Below are 22,430 nucleotides of genomic sequence, written 5' to 3'. Positions count from 1 at the left end.
TAGGACATTGTTAATTTCCCTTAGCTAGATATTCCCAGTTTATTGTGACATGAAGATCATAAGATACCATCATTTTTCTAGCATATGACATTTTACCTTAAATTCTTATTGTTATGCCATAGTCTCTGTTGCCTAAACACAGTATCTGATACAGTGTGGGTACTCAATAAATAGTTACTGAAAGAATGAATGAAAACATGGTTAAAATATTAATAAAAGTGATTTTTTCAGAATTCAGTGCATTTTGATAAAAAAAAGAGAGATATATAAAAATGATTTTTTGAAATTGTGTAAAATTGACCTTTATTTTGTTTACTAACTGAATTTTTTAAATGACAATGGAAGTATGGATAGAAATTTATCCTGATGACTTTTTTATTACTTCTGAATTCGAAGTAAAATTATCTAGATGTGTTATTATCTAGATGTATAATTATCTAAATGTTGGTGTGGCAAACTCTAAATTATGAAGGGATTCTAATGAAAATTATGGTGTGGAGGATGTCAATTACAAAATTATATCAATTATATGGTACACTGTGATATACTTTGCAATAGAAAATAGTTAAAGGAGATGGCATTAATTAAGAAAGTTGGGTGGGGAAAATACTGAAGAAAAATATTAGATTTGATAAGTTTTAAAACATGGTAAATGACAGATAACTATTGTCAGTTCTTTGGGTATACTTACTAAAAGGAATAAAGGAATGAACACAGGACTAATTTTGTAATACTTTCATGCATTTTTGGTGATATTATCCTCCTCAGAAATGTTCTGTTACTATATTTTACATAAAAATTGGTATCATCATTGTCAGACGATACTTTGACATACCTTCAGATAACTGAAGTTGTCCATGGAAGGTTTAAAGCCAGAGTTAATTGAAGGGAATGAAGACAGACCTTTTGACGTCATGGAAAGCAAATCTGCATCTGAGATTGCCTGAAGCAACAGACCATGCATGTACTTATCATTTTCTGGATTTTTAGGCCCACTAGAAGGAGAGTAGGTTTTCGCTGAAGACAGAATTTTTATAGACAAAGTCATCTGGTTTGTGTTAAGCTTTTGTTCGCAGGGAGATAGGTGGGGCAGAGTTGAGGAAGAGGCATGCATTCCAAATATAAGTGGGGTAGGATGAAAAATTAAGGAGGGTAATTCTCTCTTTTGAGATACTTTGGGTTTTTGTATATGCTTTCTTTCTTCCTTGGAAGCCAAACTAGATGGCTTCTAAGCCAACTGGGGTTAGTGCTTTTCTTCTCTCTCACTAAAAGAATGTTTAAATGTGGACATAGGAAAACTAGTAGACTCTATGGTTCTGTACATAAATTGTTGTTTTATTGATTAAAAAGCAGTGATCACAGCTATATTTATGATTGAAAAAATATTAAAGGTGTGCCGGGTACAGTGGCTCACACGTATAATCCCAGCACTTTGGGAAGCCAAGGCGAGCAGATAACAAGGTCAACAGGTGGAAACAATTTTGGCCAACATGGTGAAACCCCGTCTCTTACTAAAAATACAAGAATTATTAGCTGGGCATGGTGGCGGGCACCTGTAGTCCCAGCTACTCGAGAGGCTGAGGCAGGAGAATCACTTGAACCTGGGAAGTGGAGGTTGCAGTGAGCCAAGATTGCGACAGTGCACTCCAGCCTGGCGGCAGAGTAAGATTTCTTCTCAAAAACAGAACAAACAAATAAAATATTAAAGATGAAAGGGAACTTAATTGGAAGAGTGACAAACTCTCCCTGTTTTACCTGGAACTTGCTCAGTTTTGGTATTGAGTCTCATGTCCTTGGAAACTCTTCAGCTGAGTAAACTGGGACAGCTGATCACACTATGTAGAGTTCAAATCTAGTCCAACTTGTTTTATTGCTGTTTGTTAAGTCTTTCAAAAACCACTTTGAAGAGGTAAGAGAAATGCTATCTGCACATAAGTGTCCACAGACATTTCCAGTTTAGGAAGGAGCTGTTCAGGTTTTGCATATTTTTTTCCAATTCTTGGAAGGCATTAACTGCATTTATTCAAACACACACATGGATTATTGGTGATATTCTGATCACAGTAATTTAGGAAAAGGTGAAGACAATGTGACATAGGCTTGAGATATGATAAAGACAAGTTCAGAGTGATGAAAAAGAATTTTTGTGTGTTGAGCTCTAGTCATAATGGGGTAAATAAGTGAATGCTTTCAGCATTGAGCAAATGGATTATATACGCAACTAACTATCCTTACTCATCCTGCACAAAGTAAATGATTGTACTGGCTTCTTAAACCTTTTCTTTGCTTTCAATAATTTAATGAAATGCAGTGTAGTGATATAAAAATAAAGAATGTGATGTAATTCATTTTTCAGTTGCACTTAATGTTATCAGAATAGCCTAGAGACCCTCTAACTCAAAGGGTTTCTGGAATTAACATTAAAATTAGTGAGGGAGGACACAATTGTGATGTACAATATACTGAAAATACTGTTTGTGTTAAATGAGCAGAGATACTCAGCTACTATTCTAAAACCTTTATCCTTAGGGAATTTGGGTGACAACATCAGGTTAAAATGGCATTTATATATGTATTATTAAGCTACTAAAATGTATGCAAACTAGAGAAATCTTTCCTTCAGTATGTTTATTTTGGTATTCAATTTATTATTTAATAAACCTTAAATATTTACTAAGTATTAAAGACTTCCACACTTCATTGTGTTTATAAAGGTTTAACTTTATAATAGTCACCCTGTTGTAGATTTAATAATGTAAATTTAAGGAGCATCACATAATCCTCAAGAATTAACCCTTTTGTTAAAACATGATTACTATTATTTGAGGCATATATCAACTAAAAACTCTCCCTTGCATTACATTAACTTTATACCATTATTTTCAATTCTGTTGGTTGCTTTTACTGATGTTATTAGGATGGGAAAGATTTTTAACTACATTAAAATAAAAACTAATGATATGCTTTCATACTTTGAGTATAACGACTTATATTACTGTTCTCTTTCTTCACTTTGGGCATATTCTTAATTATTTGCACATATTCACTTTGTATATATGTGGAATTTCATAATTTTCAATTTAAAAATGCAAAGATCTTTCTGAAGAAGTAAAGAGTAATGATCTTTGTATACATAATTTCTTTGTCAAAATCAGTTTTTATAGATGATTTTGTACTTCTTAATGAAGGTGGCCTATGAACATACCATATGTGAACATTTGCTAAAGCTCCATCTAGAAATTATTTTCAAAATGATCGGTAAGTTAATGGTGCTAGCAATTTGTTTCATGCTTTGTATGAAATATATTTTGCCTAGAATTTTCTTAAAGATTTCAACAATACAATTCATCCCATTCTTCTTTCCCTTTCATTAGATATCCATGAAATAATAATATTTACTATTTTATGAAATCTATAAAGAAATAGGAACTACTTATATGAAGGAAACTAACATTTGAAGAATAAAAGATTAAATACATTGTAGTTAGATCGATAAAAATTCTAATACATAGCACTCTAAAATGTAGTGATTATATTAATATATTAAAAACATTATATGGCTTTATAGAATAGGATGATACGTTAGAAATCTGGTCTGGTGTTTCCTAAAGTGTAGTTTATGGAATGGAATATTAGTCCTTTGATAAGCTCGAAGGCTAAGGACTGTGATTATATAGTTACATGAAATGCTGTATATAGTATCTCTGTCTCATAGATTTAATGTGTGTGTGTTAGCCTATTCAAGATTTAATGAATATATCTAATTCTTTTAGCTTATTTATCAAACTGTGGAATAATTTTGTTCTTTAAAACTACAACAACAACAACAACAACAACAAATGTCCTTCACAACCCTTCCCTAACAGCATCTGGTTAATGTTAATCCACTATGCAAGGACATTGTGACTCAAGGGTACCCAGTGCCTCAACATGGATATTAAGGACATTAAGAATGAAAAAAAAAAAAAAAGATAAATCCATTTTCCAGGGTAGAACAATTAGCTTGTAGCTACTAATAGAGCTAGAAGTAAAGCCCATGTTTGCTGACTGCCTATGACTTCTCTGAGGCCATGGGCAAGTGAACATAACAGTACAGTACCAGTGGCTAGGGGATGAGTTGCAGCAGGGTTTTGAAATGTTTTGTGCCAAGAACTGAGAATGACTTGAGGGTAGAGTGCTGAAATAAGTTCAGATAAAGTAGTCGGTACTCTAAAGCCAGACTGTACAGGATGAAAATTGGGTTCTGTTTGCTACCAGGTGCCTAATCTTCAGTGTGTTACATAAACTCTCTGTATCTTACTGTTCTTATCTGTAAAACTGACACTATAATACTGCCTATATCATAGGATTTGTTACATAACAATTGTTTGCATTATCTTTTCCCTAGTCTTACATTTAAGGATATTTTGCTGTAGTAATATATTTCAAATTATATTGTCAGAATATTGGGATTTTTTTTCCAAATTCTAGCTTGAAGATTGATCACTTTTCAATAAAGGTACAGCATCTGTTTCCTTCTGAAACTGGAAATATTTTTGTGGTTACATATTTTATAGCTGATATTGTAATATCCAAATTGTCATTGGTAGTCAAAATACTTGGGTCAATGAATATAGTAATTAGCCATGTAGACACCTCATAGTGCATATGCTCTTTTTTTCTGTGGACTACTGGGCATGCATATTCTTCTGAGACATAGAAGTCTTCACAGCTGTTTTTCATTTATGGGAGAAAAAGAACGTTTATAAATACCTTTGAGGTATATCTTTTACCTTGTAATGTGACTTAGAAAAGCATCCACTTTTAAACTCACAAGATCAAGGGTAACTCTAAAATCACATAAGTGTGCTTTTTTTATTTTCCTGTGGTAGATAGATTTTAAAATGTTGCATGTAAAATGGATATTTATAAATTCAACTGTGAATTCACAGCGCCTACTTTAAAGTGAGAAATACTGCATTGCTAACAGACCTGCTTGAAATTGTCAATCAGGTGACTATCCCTGTCTTAACTTACTGTCAAACCTCTGGGGCTACCTCCACACTTGCCAAAACATGCTACTACCAGAGCCAAAGTCATCACTATAGGTACAGATGACAAACCTGTAAGTATTTGGGGCTGCACAGCTATAACAGTAGTAAAGGTGCTGGATTATGTATTTATGCTCATGCTGACCCTACAGTATCAGCAGCTCTAAAGATGCTTTTGGCTCTAGTTCTGGTAGTAGTCCATTTGGCACAAGAGACATTGAGAGCAGTCATGTTACATGTTGTGGTGAAGCAGCTTTGGCTGATAGAGCGAGGGCTCTGGTAGTGATACTTCTAACAAACTGTAAGCTCCACAAGGTCTGGGCCTTGTCCTCTTACCTGTATCTGCTTCTCTAGCCAACAAAGCAAGGAATAAATGCTGAACATTTATATATTAAACAAATGAGCAAAGTAGCACAACCTGGAGCAATGGCTGCCTTGACTTAGGCAGTGGCCAACTAGAAGGTGATCTAGGAAGCAGTTTTCATTGCACAGGTAGCCCAGGTCCAGAGTGGGCTATGTCTCTAATTAAGTACCAAGCAGAGGTACTGGCCATGGAAGAAACACCTACTGCAGTGGCAACCTCTATAATGGCTACAAGAAGAGAATATAAATAGTGAATTGGATGGCACCTTGATCATGAATCATAAATGAGCCCATGCAGAGCCCATGCAGAGTGCCTTGCATTTTCCAGTGCTGGAAAATCGAGAACCAGATAGTGACTCATGACCTCTTCTAGGGCTCTTTATATGATTCTAGATGGATCTGTCTCCATGGATTCTGATAATTCTAAACTTTAAAATAACAACCATATTTGGAGCTGGAAATATGCAACTGTGGCTGAAAGAGTAGGTGAACTATCAGAAAAAAATAGATAAAACTTACATATTTTTATGGAAGTTTGTAGTCATGTAAATTGTAGATTATGACACAGAATGAAGTGAATTACTTGCTGAATCATCCATAACAGCAGTTCCAAACTCTAATATGTGTTCAGATCACTTGAGATCTTGTTAAAGTGCAGACTCTGAATCATTAATCTAGGGTGGGGTCTGAGATTCTGTGTATTCATATAAGCCCTAGGTTATGTGGATGCTGCTGATCCATAGATTTGTCTCAGTAGCAAGGTTTAAGGTGCTCAAATTCTGAATCTTTAAGATGCCTGGGTTTCAGTCCTACAGATTCTGATTTAATTGGCAAGGGACGTGGTCTGAACATGAGGATTTGTAAAAGCGTTTTAAGAAATTCCAAGATTTCTATGTGCAGTGCAATTGGAGAATTGATACTCTGTGATTGGTTTCAACTTACTTTTGAGAAGAAATATTCATTTTAGGCAACTAATCCTACATTTTTTTTATATGCAGGTTGCAACAATCTACAAGGATCCAAGTATTGGAAATTTTATACACATAGCAGTGGTTAAATTAATTATTATTCACCATGAGCGGGTAAGAAACTGGTCTAAAATTAGTAACCTTAGCTGTAGTAAGCTTTTAGTGAGAATACATAGAGATTATGGAACTCTTATTAGAAATAAGGTATTTTTAAAATTTACTTAAAAAAATTGATTTGAAAAGGAATGAGATTACCCTTATTTGTTGTGATGGAAATAGAATGACGGCAGTGTTTAACTGAGCAAAGGAAGTAACAAAAATGAATAAACGATTCAAGAATAAAAGATTAAAAACCTTAGTATTCATTTTTATAATCCTAATGTCAGAGGATTTAAAATATAGTAGTTTTTAAAAGTGTTTTATTCCTAAATATTGGATGGTTATATTAAGAAGATCTAATTAGATTCAGTTTGGGTCATAATGTTTTCGATACTGCTAAAATTTATCAGAGTTAATATATGAAGAAGAGATGCTGTCACTCCCTCATTTGCCTTTGAGAATGCGGTTTGATGAATTGTGCAGATGCTGATAAAGTTGGAAGGAAAAGAGGACATTAATATTTTGACATAGTATTGCATTGCTTATTTTGCATAGGAAGGACCAGTCATTACTTATGATAGTGGTGCCACGTTAAGCAAATTTTGTTCATGGCAAAAAACTCAGAATGTCCTTGGTGATGTTCACCCTTCCCACCATGACACTGCTGTTCTTATCACTAGGTATGATTATAGAAATAACCTTTCTCATACAATCTTTTACTCTTCCCCTCCTGCATGACTAATTCTTCTTATTATCTTCATTCTTCGTTAATAATACACAGAAGTGTTCTATGAAAGAAACTATCAAATAAAAGTGTTCTTCTATATTTTCATACCAGAATATTAGTTAGTTCTCTGGGAAATTAGCAATGTCAGGTTGCTGAGTAGTGATTTGATCTAACGAAATAATTTCCTTATTATATTAGTGACAGAATGAGATAATTAAGAAATTAACATAGTATGGAACTCAGAGCAGGTTTTGCTCGTTCCCTCTTGATGTTTCAGTTGTGTGGAAATAACAACTTTGTTCTTTCATTTGTTCACTTTTTGGACTCCCTGTGCTTTAAAAAATCTATTTTTCTGTTCCTTGTTTTGATGCTTAATGCATGCCTTAATTACCATGCTGCCTTTGCTAGAATTGTTCTCAAATCTACTTATTTATATGAAAAACAGCTTCTGCTATTATACAATTATTATTCATTTTACAAGAAATACTACACATTGTTAATTCACACCTTTGTTTCAGCAACAGTAATACTACAAGAATATATAAATCCTAGGTTTGATATTTGGTTGGCTAACTAAATAAATCCTTTACTTGGGAATCAGACTCAAAGAAATCTCAGCTTTCTAGAATCCTGAAATTAAAACCTTTAGCCAATATAAAATAGCTAACATGTGGTTCATGTACAGTCATGTGTTGCTTAATGATGGGGACACAGGCTGAGAAATGCACCATTAGGTGATTTAGTCTTTATGCAAATATCATAGAGTGTACTTATGCAAACCGAGTTGGTGTAGCCTACTTACTACACACCTGGACAATATGGTATAGCATGTTGGTCCTAGGCTACAAGCCTATATAGCATGTTACTGTACTGAATACTGTAGGCATTTGTAACACAATGGTATGTATTTGTGCATCTAAACATATCTAAACATAAAAAAGAAACAGTATAAATATGATATTATAATTTTATAGGACCAATGTCATATATGCAGTCCATTGTTGACTGAATCATGTTATGCAGTGCATGACTGTACTTTAATCTCTTTTCAAAACTAAAGCAGAATTGATTAAATTTTATACATAGTATTATATTATATATTGTCTATGGTTCTGCTCTGGATTATAGTTAGAAGCCAAGCAGCAGAGATTGGAGCTAGCAGATTAAATATTGGAGGAAGAAAGGGCTATGAGAAAGAGATGATTAGAAAAGAGACATGAGAACTGTCAAACTGAATGGCCATTGACTAAGTAATGCAGAAGCAAAAAAAAAAAAATATTAAGCAACTTGGTAACATCTGACAACTCCATTATTTTACATAAGAGAATGATAACTGAAGCTCATGATGATGTTGAATCATCATGAGGGTAAACTATATATTATATATACTGTGTAAGTAAAAGCAGAGACATTAAAAATATACTAATGTTTCATTGAACTTGGCTAATGATTCAACTATTTACAACACTCATTATATAGTACATATTGCTTATTGATATGGACAAATGGTGCATTGCTCTAGGTTTAGACTTTCTGAGACATTAATATGAATTAGATTTTAAATGTTAGTTTGTGGTAGTAGTCATGTCATAGTTAAAGCTTCTTTATTTTATTTTGGCTTGTTGCAAAACTATTTTCCAAAAATGCTTCAAACCTATTTTTTATTTTAAGGGAAGACATTTGTTCATCTAAAGAGAGCTGTAACATAGTAGGTAAGTTATTTTGTTAATTAAGCTTAGCTTATGTAATTGTTTATTGAATTATTTAAAATAATGTTTAGGCTAATTTCCATTTTTTTTACACTTTAGTAATTTTGATTATTCTAATAAATTATTACACTTGTCACTGTTGTTTCATTCTGCTGCTGTAAATTTTACAAAATAAGAACTAATATTTATTTGCAAATTACTAAATATCAAATGCTGTGCATGAAAAATAATACATAATCACCTATATGCCAGTTTAAAAGGAAGTAATAAAATGAATAGCCATGAATTCACCACTAGATTTAAGTTAGAATTTTGTCACTACTATTGTGTGGCCTATGCTCATTTTCCATCTCTTTGCTTTTCCCCATGAGGTAGCCAATAGCGTGAATTTTGTATTTACCAATTCCTTCTATCTTTTGAAAAATAGTTTTATTACATATATATGTGTTCCTAAACAAAAATTACTTTTGCTTCTTTTTGAATTCTGTAGTTGAAGTTAATGAATTTTCACTGTTATATAATATTTCAACTATAGTTTATATATCCATGTCACATTGGGGTATATTTGGGCTGATTCCACTGTTATGTGTCATGAACTTCACTGCCAGAACTAGGGTATATTCCTAGGATTCAGATGCCTGTGCCACTAAGTGGAATATTCACATAATATTCACATTTGTATGATATAAATATTATATGGAATATTCACCTAATATTCACATTTATATGATATAACAAATTATTTTCTAAAGCAGTTATACCAATTTATACATTTATCAATAAACATTCCTTTTGATTATATCTTTATAAATACTGGGTACTTTCAGATTTCTCATTTTTTCCCCAGTCTAAATGTAATGTATTTTGTTACCATTAGAATTTTTATTTTCCTTATTACTAATGGATTCAAGCATCTTTTCATATATTTCTTTTTCTGTAAGAAATGAAATAAATGAAATAAACATTGCTCATTTTTTTTTGTGCTGTGGTATTTGTTGCTTTCTTACTGCTTTTCAGATATTCTTTATAACATCTTGACACCAAACCCTTTGTGATATTATGAATATCTTTTAGCAGTTGGTTGCTTTGTTTTCATTCTTATATGTGTGAAAATATATAATGTTGCTGAATTCATAAACCTATTCTTTTAGAGTTAGCTTTTTTGTTTCTTTCTTTTTTTTTTTTTTGAGACTGAGTTTCACTCTTATTACCCAGGCTGGAGTGCAATGGCGTGATCTTGGCTCACCGCAACCTCCATCTCCTGGGTTCAAGCAATTCTCCTGCCTCAGCCTCCTGAGTAGCTGGGACTACAGGCATGTGCCACCACGCCCAGCTAATTTTTGTATTTTTAGTCGAGATAGGGTTTCACCATGTTGACCAGGATGGTCTTGATCTCTTGACCTCGTGATCCACCTGCTTCGGCCTCCCAAAGTGCTGGGATTATATGCATGAGCCACCGTGGCCGGCCGGCTTTTTTGTTTCTTATTTAAGAAACCATTGTATAACTAAAGGTCTAAACATATTATCCTGTTTTCTTGTAAAACTCTTAAAATTTTTCCTTTAACATTTAAATCTCTAATCCATTGGAGTAATTTTTTGTTATTGTATCAGATAGAGATCTAGTTTTATTAGTTTCTTTTTTAAAAATTAAAATAAATATCCTTTATTAAGGAAAAAAGGAATATTGTTAAGCACCAAAACTGTATGTTGTTACATTGCATGTACAATAAGTGAGAGGTGATTACAGTACTTGGTGTACTAACTCTGAAGTTATGTACAACAAATGGGAAATACAAAGCAGTACAATGTAATAATTACAATGTAGAAAAATTGCACTAAAGAGCCAAAGGCAACAGTCAAAACAATTATTGGAAATTTCATAGTATTGCTATAAGTGCTTGTTTAGGTTTTTCTTTATACTTTTAATACATTAGAATGTTAAGTACATTTAAGTATTGTACATTTTCAAGAGTTGGCATTTACACTATGCATATTGTCTATTTAATATAATGGAGTTAAAGCAATCCTATAGGCCAAGCACAATGTGCTGCTGTTTTGCGTCTGCCATTATAATGTTGTACAAAGCTAGTAAATGGTGAATGCCTTTACAATTTTTATTTACCCAGAAATGCTATAAAACATGTCAGTCTCCTTAGCTCTAATGGGTATTATTCATGCAAAATGATGTGTAGTCTTGCAATTTTTATAAACTTACATTATGATTTCACACTTGGTAAGACATACACTACAATGAGAAGTTCAACAAAGTAGTGGTGGAAATTCTATCAAAGAAGTTCGAAATCACTGTGTGGGTTGCATCATCTACTCTCACAGAAAAGGGGAAAACCACCTTTTGATTATGGAGACTTCTTAAAACCAACATAATTAGTATTTGGAAAAGCTGGAATAACCTGTTATACCCCTTAGTGGTTAACCATAGAACACATAAGTTAAAAAAGCTAAAAATTTTGCTTGTTAAACTTGAACTGTATAACCACATTCATACCTTTTGTTTCCATCTAAACATTACTTTTTAACGTCTTTCCTTCCCTCTCTCAACTCCCCAAATTGAATCACTCTTAAAAATCAGTTGTACCTGATTTAAAAAAAAAAAATACGCAAAAACAAAAACCCCCATTCTTCTAACCCTCAAAATAAATAACTGCTTTGAAATCACTGTGAAGTTACATTCATAATCCTTTTTATTTGAATAACCAACTCCCTAAACCATATACATTGAATATACATTGAATAATTCCTCTCTTTTTCTTAGAATCTGCAATGTCATATATAAAATTTGCATAGCTATAGTTTAGCTCCCATTTATAAGTGAGAACATGCAGTATTTGGTTTTTGATTCCTGAGTAATTTCATTTAGAATAATGCCTCCAGTTCCATCCAAATTGCCACAAAAGACATTATTTCATTATTTTTTTGTGTCTGAGTAGCAACCCATGGCCTATACATACCTCATTTTCCTTGCTCACTCATCAGTTGAGCAAAGTATTTTTGCAGTTGTGAATTGTGCTGAGATAGCATATGTGTGCAGTTGTCTTTTTTATACAGTGACTTTTTCTTTGGGTAAATACCCAGTAGTGGGATTACTGGATCAAATGGTAGATCTATTTTTAGTTCTTTGATTTTCTGTAGAGGTTATATTAACTTACATTCTTATCAACAGTGTATAAACATTTCTTTTTTTACCACATCTATGCCAATATCTGTTGTTTTTTGACTTTATAATAATGGCCTTTCTGGTTGGGGTATGGTGGTATCTCATTGTGGTTTTAATTTGCGTTTTCCTGATGATTAGTAATGTTGAGCATTTTTTCATTTGTTTGTTGGCCAATTGTATATCTCCTTTGAGAAATGTCTGTTCATGTCCTTTGCTCAATTTTTAATGGGATTATTTGTTTTCTTACTGATTTGTTTGAGTTTCTTGTAGATTCTGTATATTAGTCCTTTGTCAGATGCATTGTGTGCAAATATTTTCTCCAACTCTCTGTTGTCTATTTACTCTGGTGATTATTTCTTTTACTGTGCAGAAGCTTTTTGATTTAATCAGGTCCCATTTGTTTATTTATTTATTTATGGTTTTAACTGCTTTTGGGGTCTTAATTATAAATTCCTTTTTAAAATATATATTTTATTGCACTTTAGATTATGGGGTACATGTGTAGAACATGCAGGCTTGTTGCATAGGTACATACATGGCAATGTAGTTTGCTGCCTCCATCCCCGTCACCTATATCTGACATTTCTCCCCATATTATCCCTCCCCAACTCCCTAACCCCTAGTCCCCCACAGCAACACCAGTGTGTGATGCTCCTCTCCCTGTGTCCATGTGTTATCACTGTTCAACACCCACCTATGAGTGAGAACATGCAGTGTTTGATTTTCTGTTCTTGTGTCAGTTTGCTGAGAACAATGGTTTCCAGATTTATTCATGTCCCTACAAAGGACACAAACTCATCATTTTTTATGGCTGCATAGTATTCCATGGTGTATATGTGCCACATTTTCCTTGTCCAGTTTATCATCAATGGGCATTTGGGTTGGTTCCAGGTCTTTACTGTTGTAAATAGTGCCACAATGAGCATTTGTGCATGTGTCTTCATAATAGAATGATTTATAATCCTTTGGATATATACCCAGTAATGGGATTGCTGGGTCAAAAGGAATTTCTATTTCTAGGTCCTTGAGGAATCGCCACACTGTCTTCCACAATGGTTGAACTAATTTACATTCCCACCAACAGTGTAAAAGTATTCCTATTTCTCCACATCCTCTCCAGCATCTGTTGTCTCCAGATTTCTTAATGATCGCCATTCTAACTGGCATGAAATGTTATCTCAATGTAGTTTTGATTTGCATTTCTCTGATGACAAGTGATGATGAGCATTTTTTCATATGTTTGTTGGCCTCATATATGTCCTCTTTTGCAAAATGTCTGTTCATATCGTTTGCCCACTTTTGAATGGGTTTTTTGTTTGTTTTTTTTCTTGTAAATCTGTTTTAGTTCTTTGTAGATTCTGGATATTAGCCCTTTGTCAGATGGGTAGATTGCAAAATTTTTTTCCTATTCTGTTGGTTGCCAGTTCACTTTAATGATTGTTTCTTTTGCTTTGCAGAAGCTTTGGAGTTTATTTAGGTCCCATTTGTCTATTTTGACTTCTGTTGCCAATGCTTTTGGTGTTTTAGTTATGAAGTCCTTGCCTATGCCTATGTCCTGAATGGTTTTGCCTAGGCTTTCTTCTAGGGTTTTTATGGTGTTAGGTCTTATGTTTAAATCTTTAATCCATCTGGAGTTAATTTTAGTGTAAGGTGTCAGGAAGGGGCCCACTTTCTGCTTTCTGCACATGGCTAGCCAGTTTTCCAAACACCATTTATTAAACAGGGAATCCTTTCCCCATTGCTTGTTTTTATCAGATTTGTCAAAAATCAGATGGTTGTAGATGTGTGGCATTGCCTCCAAGGCCTCTGTTCTGTTCCATTTGTCTATATCTCTGTTTTGGTACCAGTACCATGCTGTTTTGATTACTGTAGACTTGTAGTATAGTTTGAATTCAGGTAGTGTGATGCCTCCAGCTTTGTTCTCTTTTCTGAGTATTGACTTGAGTATGTGGGCTCTCTTTTGGTTCCATGTGAAGTTTAAGGTGTTTTTTTTCCAGTTCTGTGAAGAAGGTCATTGGTAGCTCGATGGGGATAGCATTGAATCTGTAGATTACTTTGGGCAGTATGGCCATTTTCACGATATTGATTCTTCCTAACCATGAACATGGAATGTTTCTCCATCTGTTTGTGTCCTCTCTTATTTCGTTGAGCAGTGGCTTGTAGTTCTCCTTGAAGAGGTCCTTTATGTTCCTTGTTAGTTATATTCCTAACAAGGACCATAAAGGAGAGGTGTTAAAGTTCTCCCAGTATTATTGTGTGGGAGTCTAAGTCCCTTTGTAGGTCGTTAAGAACTTGCTTTATGTATCTGGGTGTTCATGTATTGGGTGTGTATATATTTAGGATTGTTAGCTCATCTTGTTGCATTGATCCTTTTACCATTACGTTATGCCCTTCTTTGTGTCTTTTTATCTTTGTTGGTTTAAAGTCTATTTAATCAGAGAGTAGGATTGCAACTCCTGCCTTTTTTTTTTTCTCTCCATTTGCTTGGTAAATTTTTCTCCATCCCTTTATTTTGAGCCTATGTATATCCTTGCACGTGAGATGGGTTTTCTCAATACAGCACACCAATGGGTTTTGACTTTTTATCCAATTTGCCAGTCTGTGTCTTTTGATTGGGGCATTTAGCCCATTTACATTTAAGGTTAATATTGTTATGTGTGAATTTGATCCTGCCATTTTGATGCTAGCTGGTTGTTTTGCCCATTAGTTGATGCAGTTTCTTCATTGTGTCGATGTTCTTTACCATTTGGTACATTTGTGGAGTGACTAGTACTGGTTGTTTGTCTCTATGTTTATTACTTCTTTCAGGAGCTCTTGTAAGGCAGGCCTGGTAGTGATGAAAGCTCTCAGCAATTGCTTGTTCTGACAGGATTTTATTTTTCCTTCTCTTATGAAACTTAGTTTGGCTGGATATGAAATTCTAGGTTGAAAGTTCTTTTCTTTAAGGATGTTGAATATTGGCCCCTACACTCTTCTGGATTGTAGGGTTTCTGATGAGAGATTCACTGTGAGTCTGATGTGCTTCCCTTTGTAGGTAACCTGACCTTTGTCACTGGCTGCCCTTAGCATTTTTTCCTTCATTTCAACCCTGGTAAATCTGATCGTTATGTGCCTTGGGGTTGCTCTTCTCGAGAAATATCTTTGTAGTGTTTTCTGTATTTCCTGGACTTGAATATTGGCTTGCCTTGCTAGTTTGGGGAAGTTCTCCTGGATAATATCCTGAAGAGTGTTTTCCAGCTTGGATTCATCCTCCCTGTCACATTCAGGTACACTGATCAAATGTAGATTAGGTATTTTCACATAATCCCATATTTCTTGGAGGCTTTGTTCATTTCTTTTTACTCTAGCCTTGCCTTCTTGTTTTATTTCATTGAGTTGATCTTCAATCTCTGATATCCTTTCTTCTGCTTGGTCGATTCGGCTGTTGAAACTTGTGTATGCTTCTCAAAGTTCTCGTGTAGTGTTTTTCAGTTCCATCAGGTGATTTATATTCTTCTCTAAACTGTTTATTCTTGTTAGCATTTCATCAAAACTTTTTTCAACGTTCTTAGTTTCTTTGCATTGGGTTAGAACATGTTCTTTTAGCTCAGAGAAGGTTGTTATTACCCACCTTGTGAAGCCTGTTTCTGTGAATTCATCAGACTCATTCTCCATCCAGCTTTATTCCCTTGCTGGTGAGGAATTGTGATCTCTTGGATGAGGAGAGGAATTCTGGTTTTGGGTGTTTTCATCCTTTTTGGATGAAAACATGGTTTCTTACCATCTTTGTGGATTTATCTACCTGTGGCCTTTGTAGTTGGTGACTTTTGGATGGGGTCTCTGAGTGAATGACCTTTTTGTTAATGATGAAGTTATTTCTGTTTTTTAGTTTTCCTTTTAACAGTGAGGCCCCTCTGCTGTAGGACTGCTGGAGATCCCCTGCAGACCCTGCTTGCCTGTGAATCACCTGCAGCAGCTGCAGAACAGTAAGGGTTGCTGCCAGTTTCTTTTTCTGTTGTCTTTGTCCCAGAAGGACACCCACCAGATGTCAGCCTGAGCTCTCCTTTATGAGGTGTCTCTTTGTATATACAGGGGTCAGGGAGCTGCTTGAGGAGACTGTCTGTCCCTTATAGGAGCTCAAGGGCTGAGCTGTGAGTTTCATTGTTCCTTTCAGAGCTGCTGGGCAGGTACATTTAAATCTGCTGCAGCAGAACTCATAACCACCTGGTGCTCTGTCCTGGGAATGTGGGGCTTTATTTATAAGTTACTGACGTGCTGCTGCCTTTTTTCAGAGATGCCCTGTCCAGATAGGAGGTATCCTAGTCACAGTATGCCAGCGGAGGAATTGCTGAGCTTCTGTGGGCTCTGCCCTCCTGCTGTGTGAACTTCCTTGCTGTTTTGTTTATAGAGGTATAGTTAGAACTGCCTTGGTAATGGCGGTCTGCCTCAGTAATGGCTGATTGCCTTGGTAATGGCGGAGTGCCTTTGTAATGGTAAACTGTCTCAGTAATGGTAGAATGCCTTAGTAGTGGTGGACTGCCTCAGTAATGGCAGATGCCCTTCCACCCACAGAGCTAGACCATCCTCGGTCCATCTCTGCTTGCTGTGAAACTCTCAATCTAGAATGTTTCAGATTGCTTGTCTTTGTGGGGGTGGGACCAGCCAAGCCAGAATACCAGGCTCCCTGTTTCAGCCCGATTTTTTTTCAATTGAATGGGTTACTCTGTCTCCCAGGTGTTCCAGGTGCCAGTTGAAATGGCCACCCAGATTTGTGTGAGTTTTTGTGTGAGGACCCGCTAAGCTGGCTGAAACAGTCATGTTGGAGACTCATGGCGCTTTTCTGCCCGGGAATCTCCTGGTCTGTGGGCAGTAAAAACTTGTTTGGAAATTCGGTGACCACTCACCCTCTGTGTTCTCACTGGGAACTGTACTCCAGAGCTGTTCCTATTTGGCCATCTTGGATCTCCCATAAATTCTTTGCCTGTGTCAGTATCAAGAAGAGTGTTTCCCAGGTTTTCTTCTAGAATTTTTATGGTTTCAAGTCTTAGGTTTATGTCTTTAACCCATTTTGAGTTGATTTTTATATAAGGTGAAAGATTGGGATCCAGTTTCACTCTTCTACATGTGGCTATTCAACCTTCCCACCACCATTTATTAAACAGAGTATCCTTTCTCCAATTTATGTTTTTGAATGCTTTGTCAAATACCAGTTAGTTCTAGGTATTTAGCTTTATTTGTGGGTTTTGTCTTCTGTTCCATTGGTCTATGTGCCTGGTTTTGTACCAGTACCATACTGTTTTGATTATTTTAGCCTTGTAGTATAGTTTCAAGTTGGGTATATGTTGCCTTCAGATTTATTCTTTTTGCTTAGTATTGCCTTGGCTATTGGGCCCCTTTTTAGTCCATATGAATTTTAGAATGTTGTTTTCTAATTCTTTGAGAAATGATATTGATATTTTAATAGCAATGCATTGAATCTGTAGATTCTCTTTGGCAATATGGTCATTTTCATTGGTAGTGATTTTTCCAATCCATGAGCATGGGATGTGTTTGTGTTTGTTTCATAGTTATTCATCTATACTTTCTTTCAGGAGTGTTTTATATTTCTCCCTGTTGTGATTTTTCACCTCCTCACTTAAGTGTATTCTTAGGTATTTTATTTTTTGCAGCTGTTTTAAAAGAGATTAAGTCTTCATTTGATTTTCTGCTTGGTTGATTTTGGTGTACAAGAGTGCTACTGATTTGTGTATGTTGATTTCATAACCTAAGATTTTACTGAATTCATTTATCAGATCTAGGAGTCTTTTGGAGGAGTCTATAAGATCGTCTAGGCATATGATCATATCATCAGTGAACAGAGATAGTTTGACTTCCTCTTTTCCAATATGAGTGCCCTTTGTTTCTTTCTCTTGCCTGATTGCTCTAAGACTTCAATTAATATGTTGAATAGAAGTGGTAAAAGTGGGCATCTTTGTCTTGTTCTTGTTCTCAGAGAGAATGCTTTCAGCTTTTCCCTGTTCAATGTATTTGTGGTGGTGGGTTTGTCATATATGACTTTTATGATTTTGAGGTATGTTCTTTCTATGCCTAGTTTGTTGAGGATTTTTTTTTTTTAATCATGAAGGGATGCTGGATTTTGTCAAGTTCTTTTTCTGCATCTATTGAGATCATGATCATATAGTTGTTGTTTTTAATTCTGTTTATATGATGAATCACATTTATTGACTTGTATATGTTGAACCATATCCTTAGCATTAAACCTCCTTGATCATGGTGAATTGTTTTTTTGATACACACTTCAGTTTGCTAGTATTTTGCTGAGGATTTTTCTATCTATATTAATCAGGGATATTGTTCAGTATGTCCTTTCTTGGCTTTGGTGTCAGGTCAATACTGGCTTTATATAATCAGTTAAGGAGGATTCCCTCCATCTTTTGTAATAGTTTCAGCAAAATTAATACTAATTCTTCTTTGAATATGTGGTCGAATTTAGTAGTGAATCGACCTTGGGGTTCTTTCCTTCTTGTTGACTTTAGATAGCCTGATGACTATAAGCCTTGGTGGTACCCATTTTGCAATGATTTTATCAAGAGTTCCTTGAGCTTCTTGTAACTGAATATCTAAATTGCCAGGGAAGTTTTCTTCAGTTATTCCCTCAAATAGATTTTACAAAATTTTTTATTTTTTTCTTCCTTAGGGACACTATAATTCTTAGGTTTTGACATTTTACATAATCTCATATTTCTTGGAGACTTTGTTCATTTCTTTTCATTCTTCTTCTTCTTCTTTTTAATTTGTCTGATTAATTTGAAAGCCTTTTCTTGGAGTTCTGAAATTATCTCTTCTACTTGTTCTAGTCTATTGTTAAAACTTTGCACTGCACTTTCTAGTTTCCTAAGTGTGTCTTTCATTTTCAGAAGTTTGGATTCATTTTTATTTAAAATATTTATCTCTTTAGAATATTTTTTATTTATATTCTAAATTTTAAAAAACATCCTGTGTTGTTTTTCACCTTTCTATTGTATCTCCTTGAGTTACTTAAAAATCAACCTTTTGGATGCTTTATCTGGTATTTCAAATATTTCATTTTGGTTTGCATCCACTTCTGGAGAGCTAGTATGATCTTTTGGAGGTAGTATAGAACCCTATTTCTGATACTGTCATAATTATTTTTCTGGTTTCTTCTCATTTGGTTATGCTATTTCTTCTAATTACTTTTGTATTCATTTTTGATTCAACTTTTTTTTTTTTCTTAGAATTTGATTTTTCCTTCTTGAGGATGTGCCTTTAATGTTCATAGTTTATTGTCACCTAGCTTTGGTTCTGGATGCTTTCAGTGGTAGACTTAGTATGAGTTCCATGATTATAGAGAATCTTCATACAATGGGCTTCTCAGATGCTGGTTGTAATAGTGATGTGCTGGATCTATGAGCAGGTTCCCTGTCTCCTGTGTGGCTGGAATGAAAGAGGTCTCATGAAGCTTATTTTGTTGCCCCATTAAGTGTGCATTTTAAAAAGTGTTTTTTGTTTGTTTGTTTGTTTTTGAGACAGAATCTCACACTGTCACCTGAGCTAGAGTGCAATGGCGTGATTTTGGCTTACTGCAACCTTTGCCTCCCGGGTTCATGTGATTCTTTTGCCTCAGCCTCCTGAGTAGCTGGGATTACAGGTGCCCATCACCACACGTGGCTAATTTTTTAGTAAAGAAGGGGTGTCACTATGTTGGCCATACTGGTCTCGAACTCCTGACCTTGTGATCCACCAGCCTCAGCCTCCCAAAGTGCTGGGATTACAGGCTTAAGCCACCATGCCTGGCCCTAAAAAGTGTTTTATTTCAATATTTTATTCATTGGATTGAATAGTTCATGCATCAGGCCAATAAGAGGTGCCCATGGGTGAAAACTGTCTGTGGGTAAAGCAGGTGAGTAAATGCAATACCCCGATGTGAGGCAGACATCTGAGACTTGACAGAGCAGGTTGTGGAAGCTGCACTGGTATTTTCAAGGGGCAGAGAGGGAGCCACAATGATTCTCTTTGCAAGCCAGCTGCAAAGCGATCCACCGCCCAGCCACATTCCTGACCCAGTGTTCTGGCCATTCACATCAGACAAACACCTCATTTCATTTTTAGGAATGCTAGTGTTCCATTTAGAGAGGGATTGTGACACTACCTCTTGTGCAGGCCTGGACCTGGAGGGTGCTCTGTGGTGATGTCATCACCCTGAAATACTCCAGAAAGGCTCTCTACAATGGCGAGGTGGAAAAGTTCCCTTCTTCAAGACCCTTCATGAGCACCAGGGCTGCCTGGCTGTTGGGGTAGAGCTACAGATTTTCCCCACTGAGCTTAGTACTATACCTCTGCCTCTGCTGAAAATCCCTACAGGTGGAAAATTCAGGGACTCATGGCATCCAGTCTGGTTTCTTTTGTCCTATGGAGTGTTCCCTTAATATGGTGCATTCCCCTTCTCCTCAGAAGTAGCAGTTCTTGAGAGCCAGACTACTGTGAATCCTGCTGTTTCTCTGGGTCTAGCTGCCCAGTGAGGCTGCCACAACCCAGGTCGGTGCTGGGGAATGTGCAAGGGGTCAAGAGATGTGGCCTGTCCTCTAGTTTTCCAGTAACAGGTACCAGTGCCAGCTCTGATGGAGGTGGAAGAGGAGTAATGTAGACTCTGAGATTTCCTTCATTATAAGTAGCCTTAGTATGTTGGCTTTCTCAAATGTCAGCTGTGGTAGTGATATATTGGCTCATGGACAGACTCAAGACCTGGTTAGCCAGGGTGGTGTAGGCAGTGGTGACAGCTGAGGTTGTGTAAAAGTTTACTCCTTCCTGAGTCAGGAAGAAGATACAACCTGTTACTGGACCTACAGATGTTGTAACTGACTGTTCAGTTGCACACCAGCAAGGAGATGGTGCTTTGAAAAGTACACCAGCTATGGTGGTAGCAGTGGAGTTTGTGCTTGCCTTATGTTACCGAGGGGAGGTACTCTGGTGTCACAGGCAATGGGTGGGGCCATGGAACTCCCAAATGGCCTTGTATTTTGTGTTATGCTACCAGGGCAGATGGAGGGGCAAAGCCAGGTTGGGGATGGGTCAGGCAAGTCTGCACTCTGGCTCCCTACATGTAGGCATAAGCAGCCCCATTGGGAAGCAGAGGGAGTTCCTGGGTGCTGGAGTAATATTACAGGGAGGAACACAGCTGCCTCTGCTACAAAAAAGAATCTACACTGGGAGGTGGCAGTAGCCCCATTCAGCTCCTACACTCTTGGCTAGACAGGTCTTACACCCGCAATGATCTGCTAACAGCAGCTAACTGGGTTTCAGGCAGCTTGTGCTCAGAACTCAAAACTGCTCCAGACCGTAAGACTTCCCTATGGAGATAGAGTGGCTTCCAGACCACACACCCTTTTCTGTCTGCCCATGAACAAAGGTGTCCAGCTCCTGCCCCCATGGTGATAACACACTTCCTGCTTGCCTCTTGGGTCTGGTCAATGAGGTTTGTTCCCACTTGAGATTATATTGCTAACCTCAGTTGGGAGCTTCTCTCAACCTGTGGCCACTGCCTGAGTTAGCTGGCCAACTTTTGTGAGGTCCCCCATGAGGAAGGATCAGAAATGGCTTTCCTCCATCCCTGCTGAAGAGTAGGAGTACACACTGATGCTGCCCTTCTCATACAGTCCCCACTGCGCACTCAATCAGCTGCAGCACTGGGTAGGGTTAACGCCTTCCCCACATGGCCTGGATTGTCAGGCTCCCCTGTGGGAGTTTGTGTCACAGTGGCAGGCTCTCCCCTATTCACACTTGGGAGACTCCATTTTCTATCTGGTTCATGATGTAGGCTGTTGCCCACTGCTTCTTTCAAAGGGTCTGTGGTTTCTTTCCATTTTTCTATCAAGTTCCTGTGTTACCCCTTGGAAAAAGTTCTCAGTATGAGTTTCACACACTATTTTGTCTTTCCAGGTTGGAGAGGCACACTAAAAATACCTCCAGTTAGCCAACTTTGGGGGGAAAATGACTTTTATTTCCTATTGTTAAAGTAAATGTTTTATTATGCTGGTCCATAGAAATGCAACAGATTATTTGGCTTGTTGATTTTTAAATGCAGCCACCTGATTCATCACTTTAATTAATTCTTATAATTATTTCAGATACATAATATAAAGTTGTTCCACGTAAGACTTTTAAGAAAATGAAATTCAATTAAAAACATGAGCAAATATTTTTAAAATATAAACAAAATGAACAGGTAGATTTTGAATAAAAGCTAAGTAGTATCTTTTACATTGAAAAAAATATATATTTTAAAATGTAAAATGTGAAGGATGGGTGAAATAATAGATTAGCTAAAGAGAGAGCCAAATATACTGATTTGTATTAGTAAAA

The 22,430-nt window shown here is 36.1% G+C and overlaps 1 protein-coding gene across 1 annotated transcript in view; it reads left to right on the top strand.

The window, feature by feature from the left end:
- ADAMTS20 (ADAM metallopeptidase with thrombospondin type 1 motif 20) overlaps positions 1 to 22,430 on the top strand; it is a 211,995-nt gene that overhangs the window by 50,552 nt on the left and 139,013 nt on the right. The window contains exons 5-7 of the mRNA XM_032248353.1: positions 6,392 to 6,475; positions 7,016 to 7,140; positions 8,859 to 8,899. Of these exons, the coding sequence (XP_032104244.1) occupies positions 6,392 to 6,475; positions 7,016 to 7,140; positions 8,859 to 8,899 (250 nt within the window). The remainder of the gene's footprint in view (positions 1 to 6,391; positions 6,476 to 7,015; positions 7,141 to 8,858; positions 8,900 to 22,430) is intronic.

This window comes from Sapajus apella, unplaced genomic scaffold (genome assembly GCF_009761245.1).
Source record: "Sapajus apella isolate SASKATOON/1434 unplaced genomic scaffold, GSC_monkey_1.0 scaffold66, whole genome shotgun sequence".
Classification (NCBI taxonomy): domain Eukaryota; kingdom Metazoa; phylum Chordata; class Mammalia; order Primates; family Cebidae; genus Sapajus; species Sapajus apella.
The sequence above is the reverse complement of the archived record's forward strand: the minus strand, read 5'-3'. Positions and strand labels throughout refer to the sequence as shown.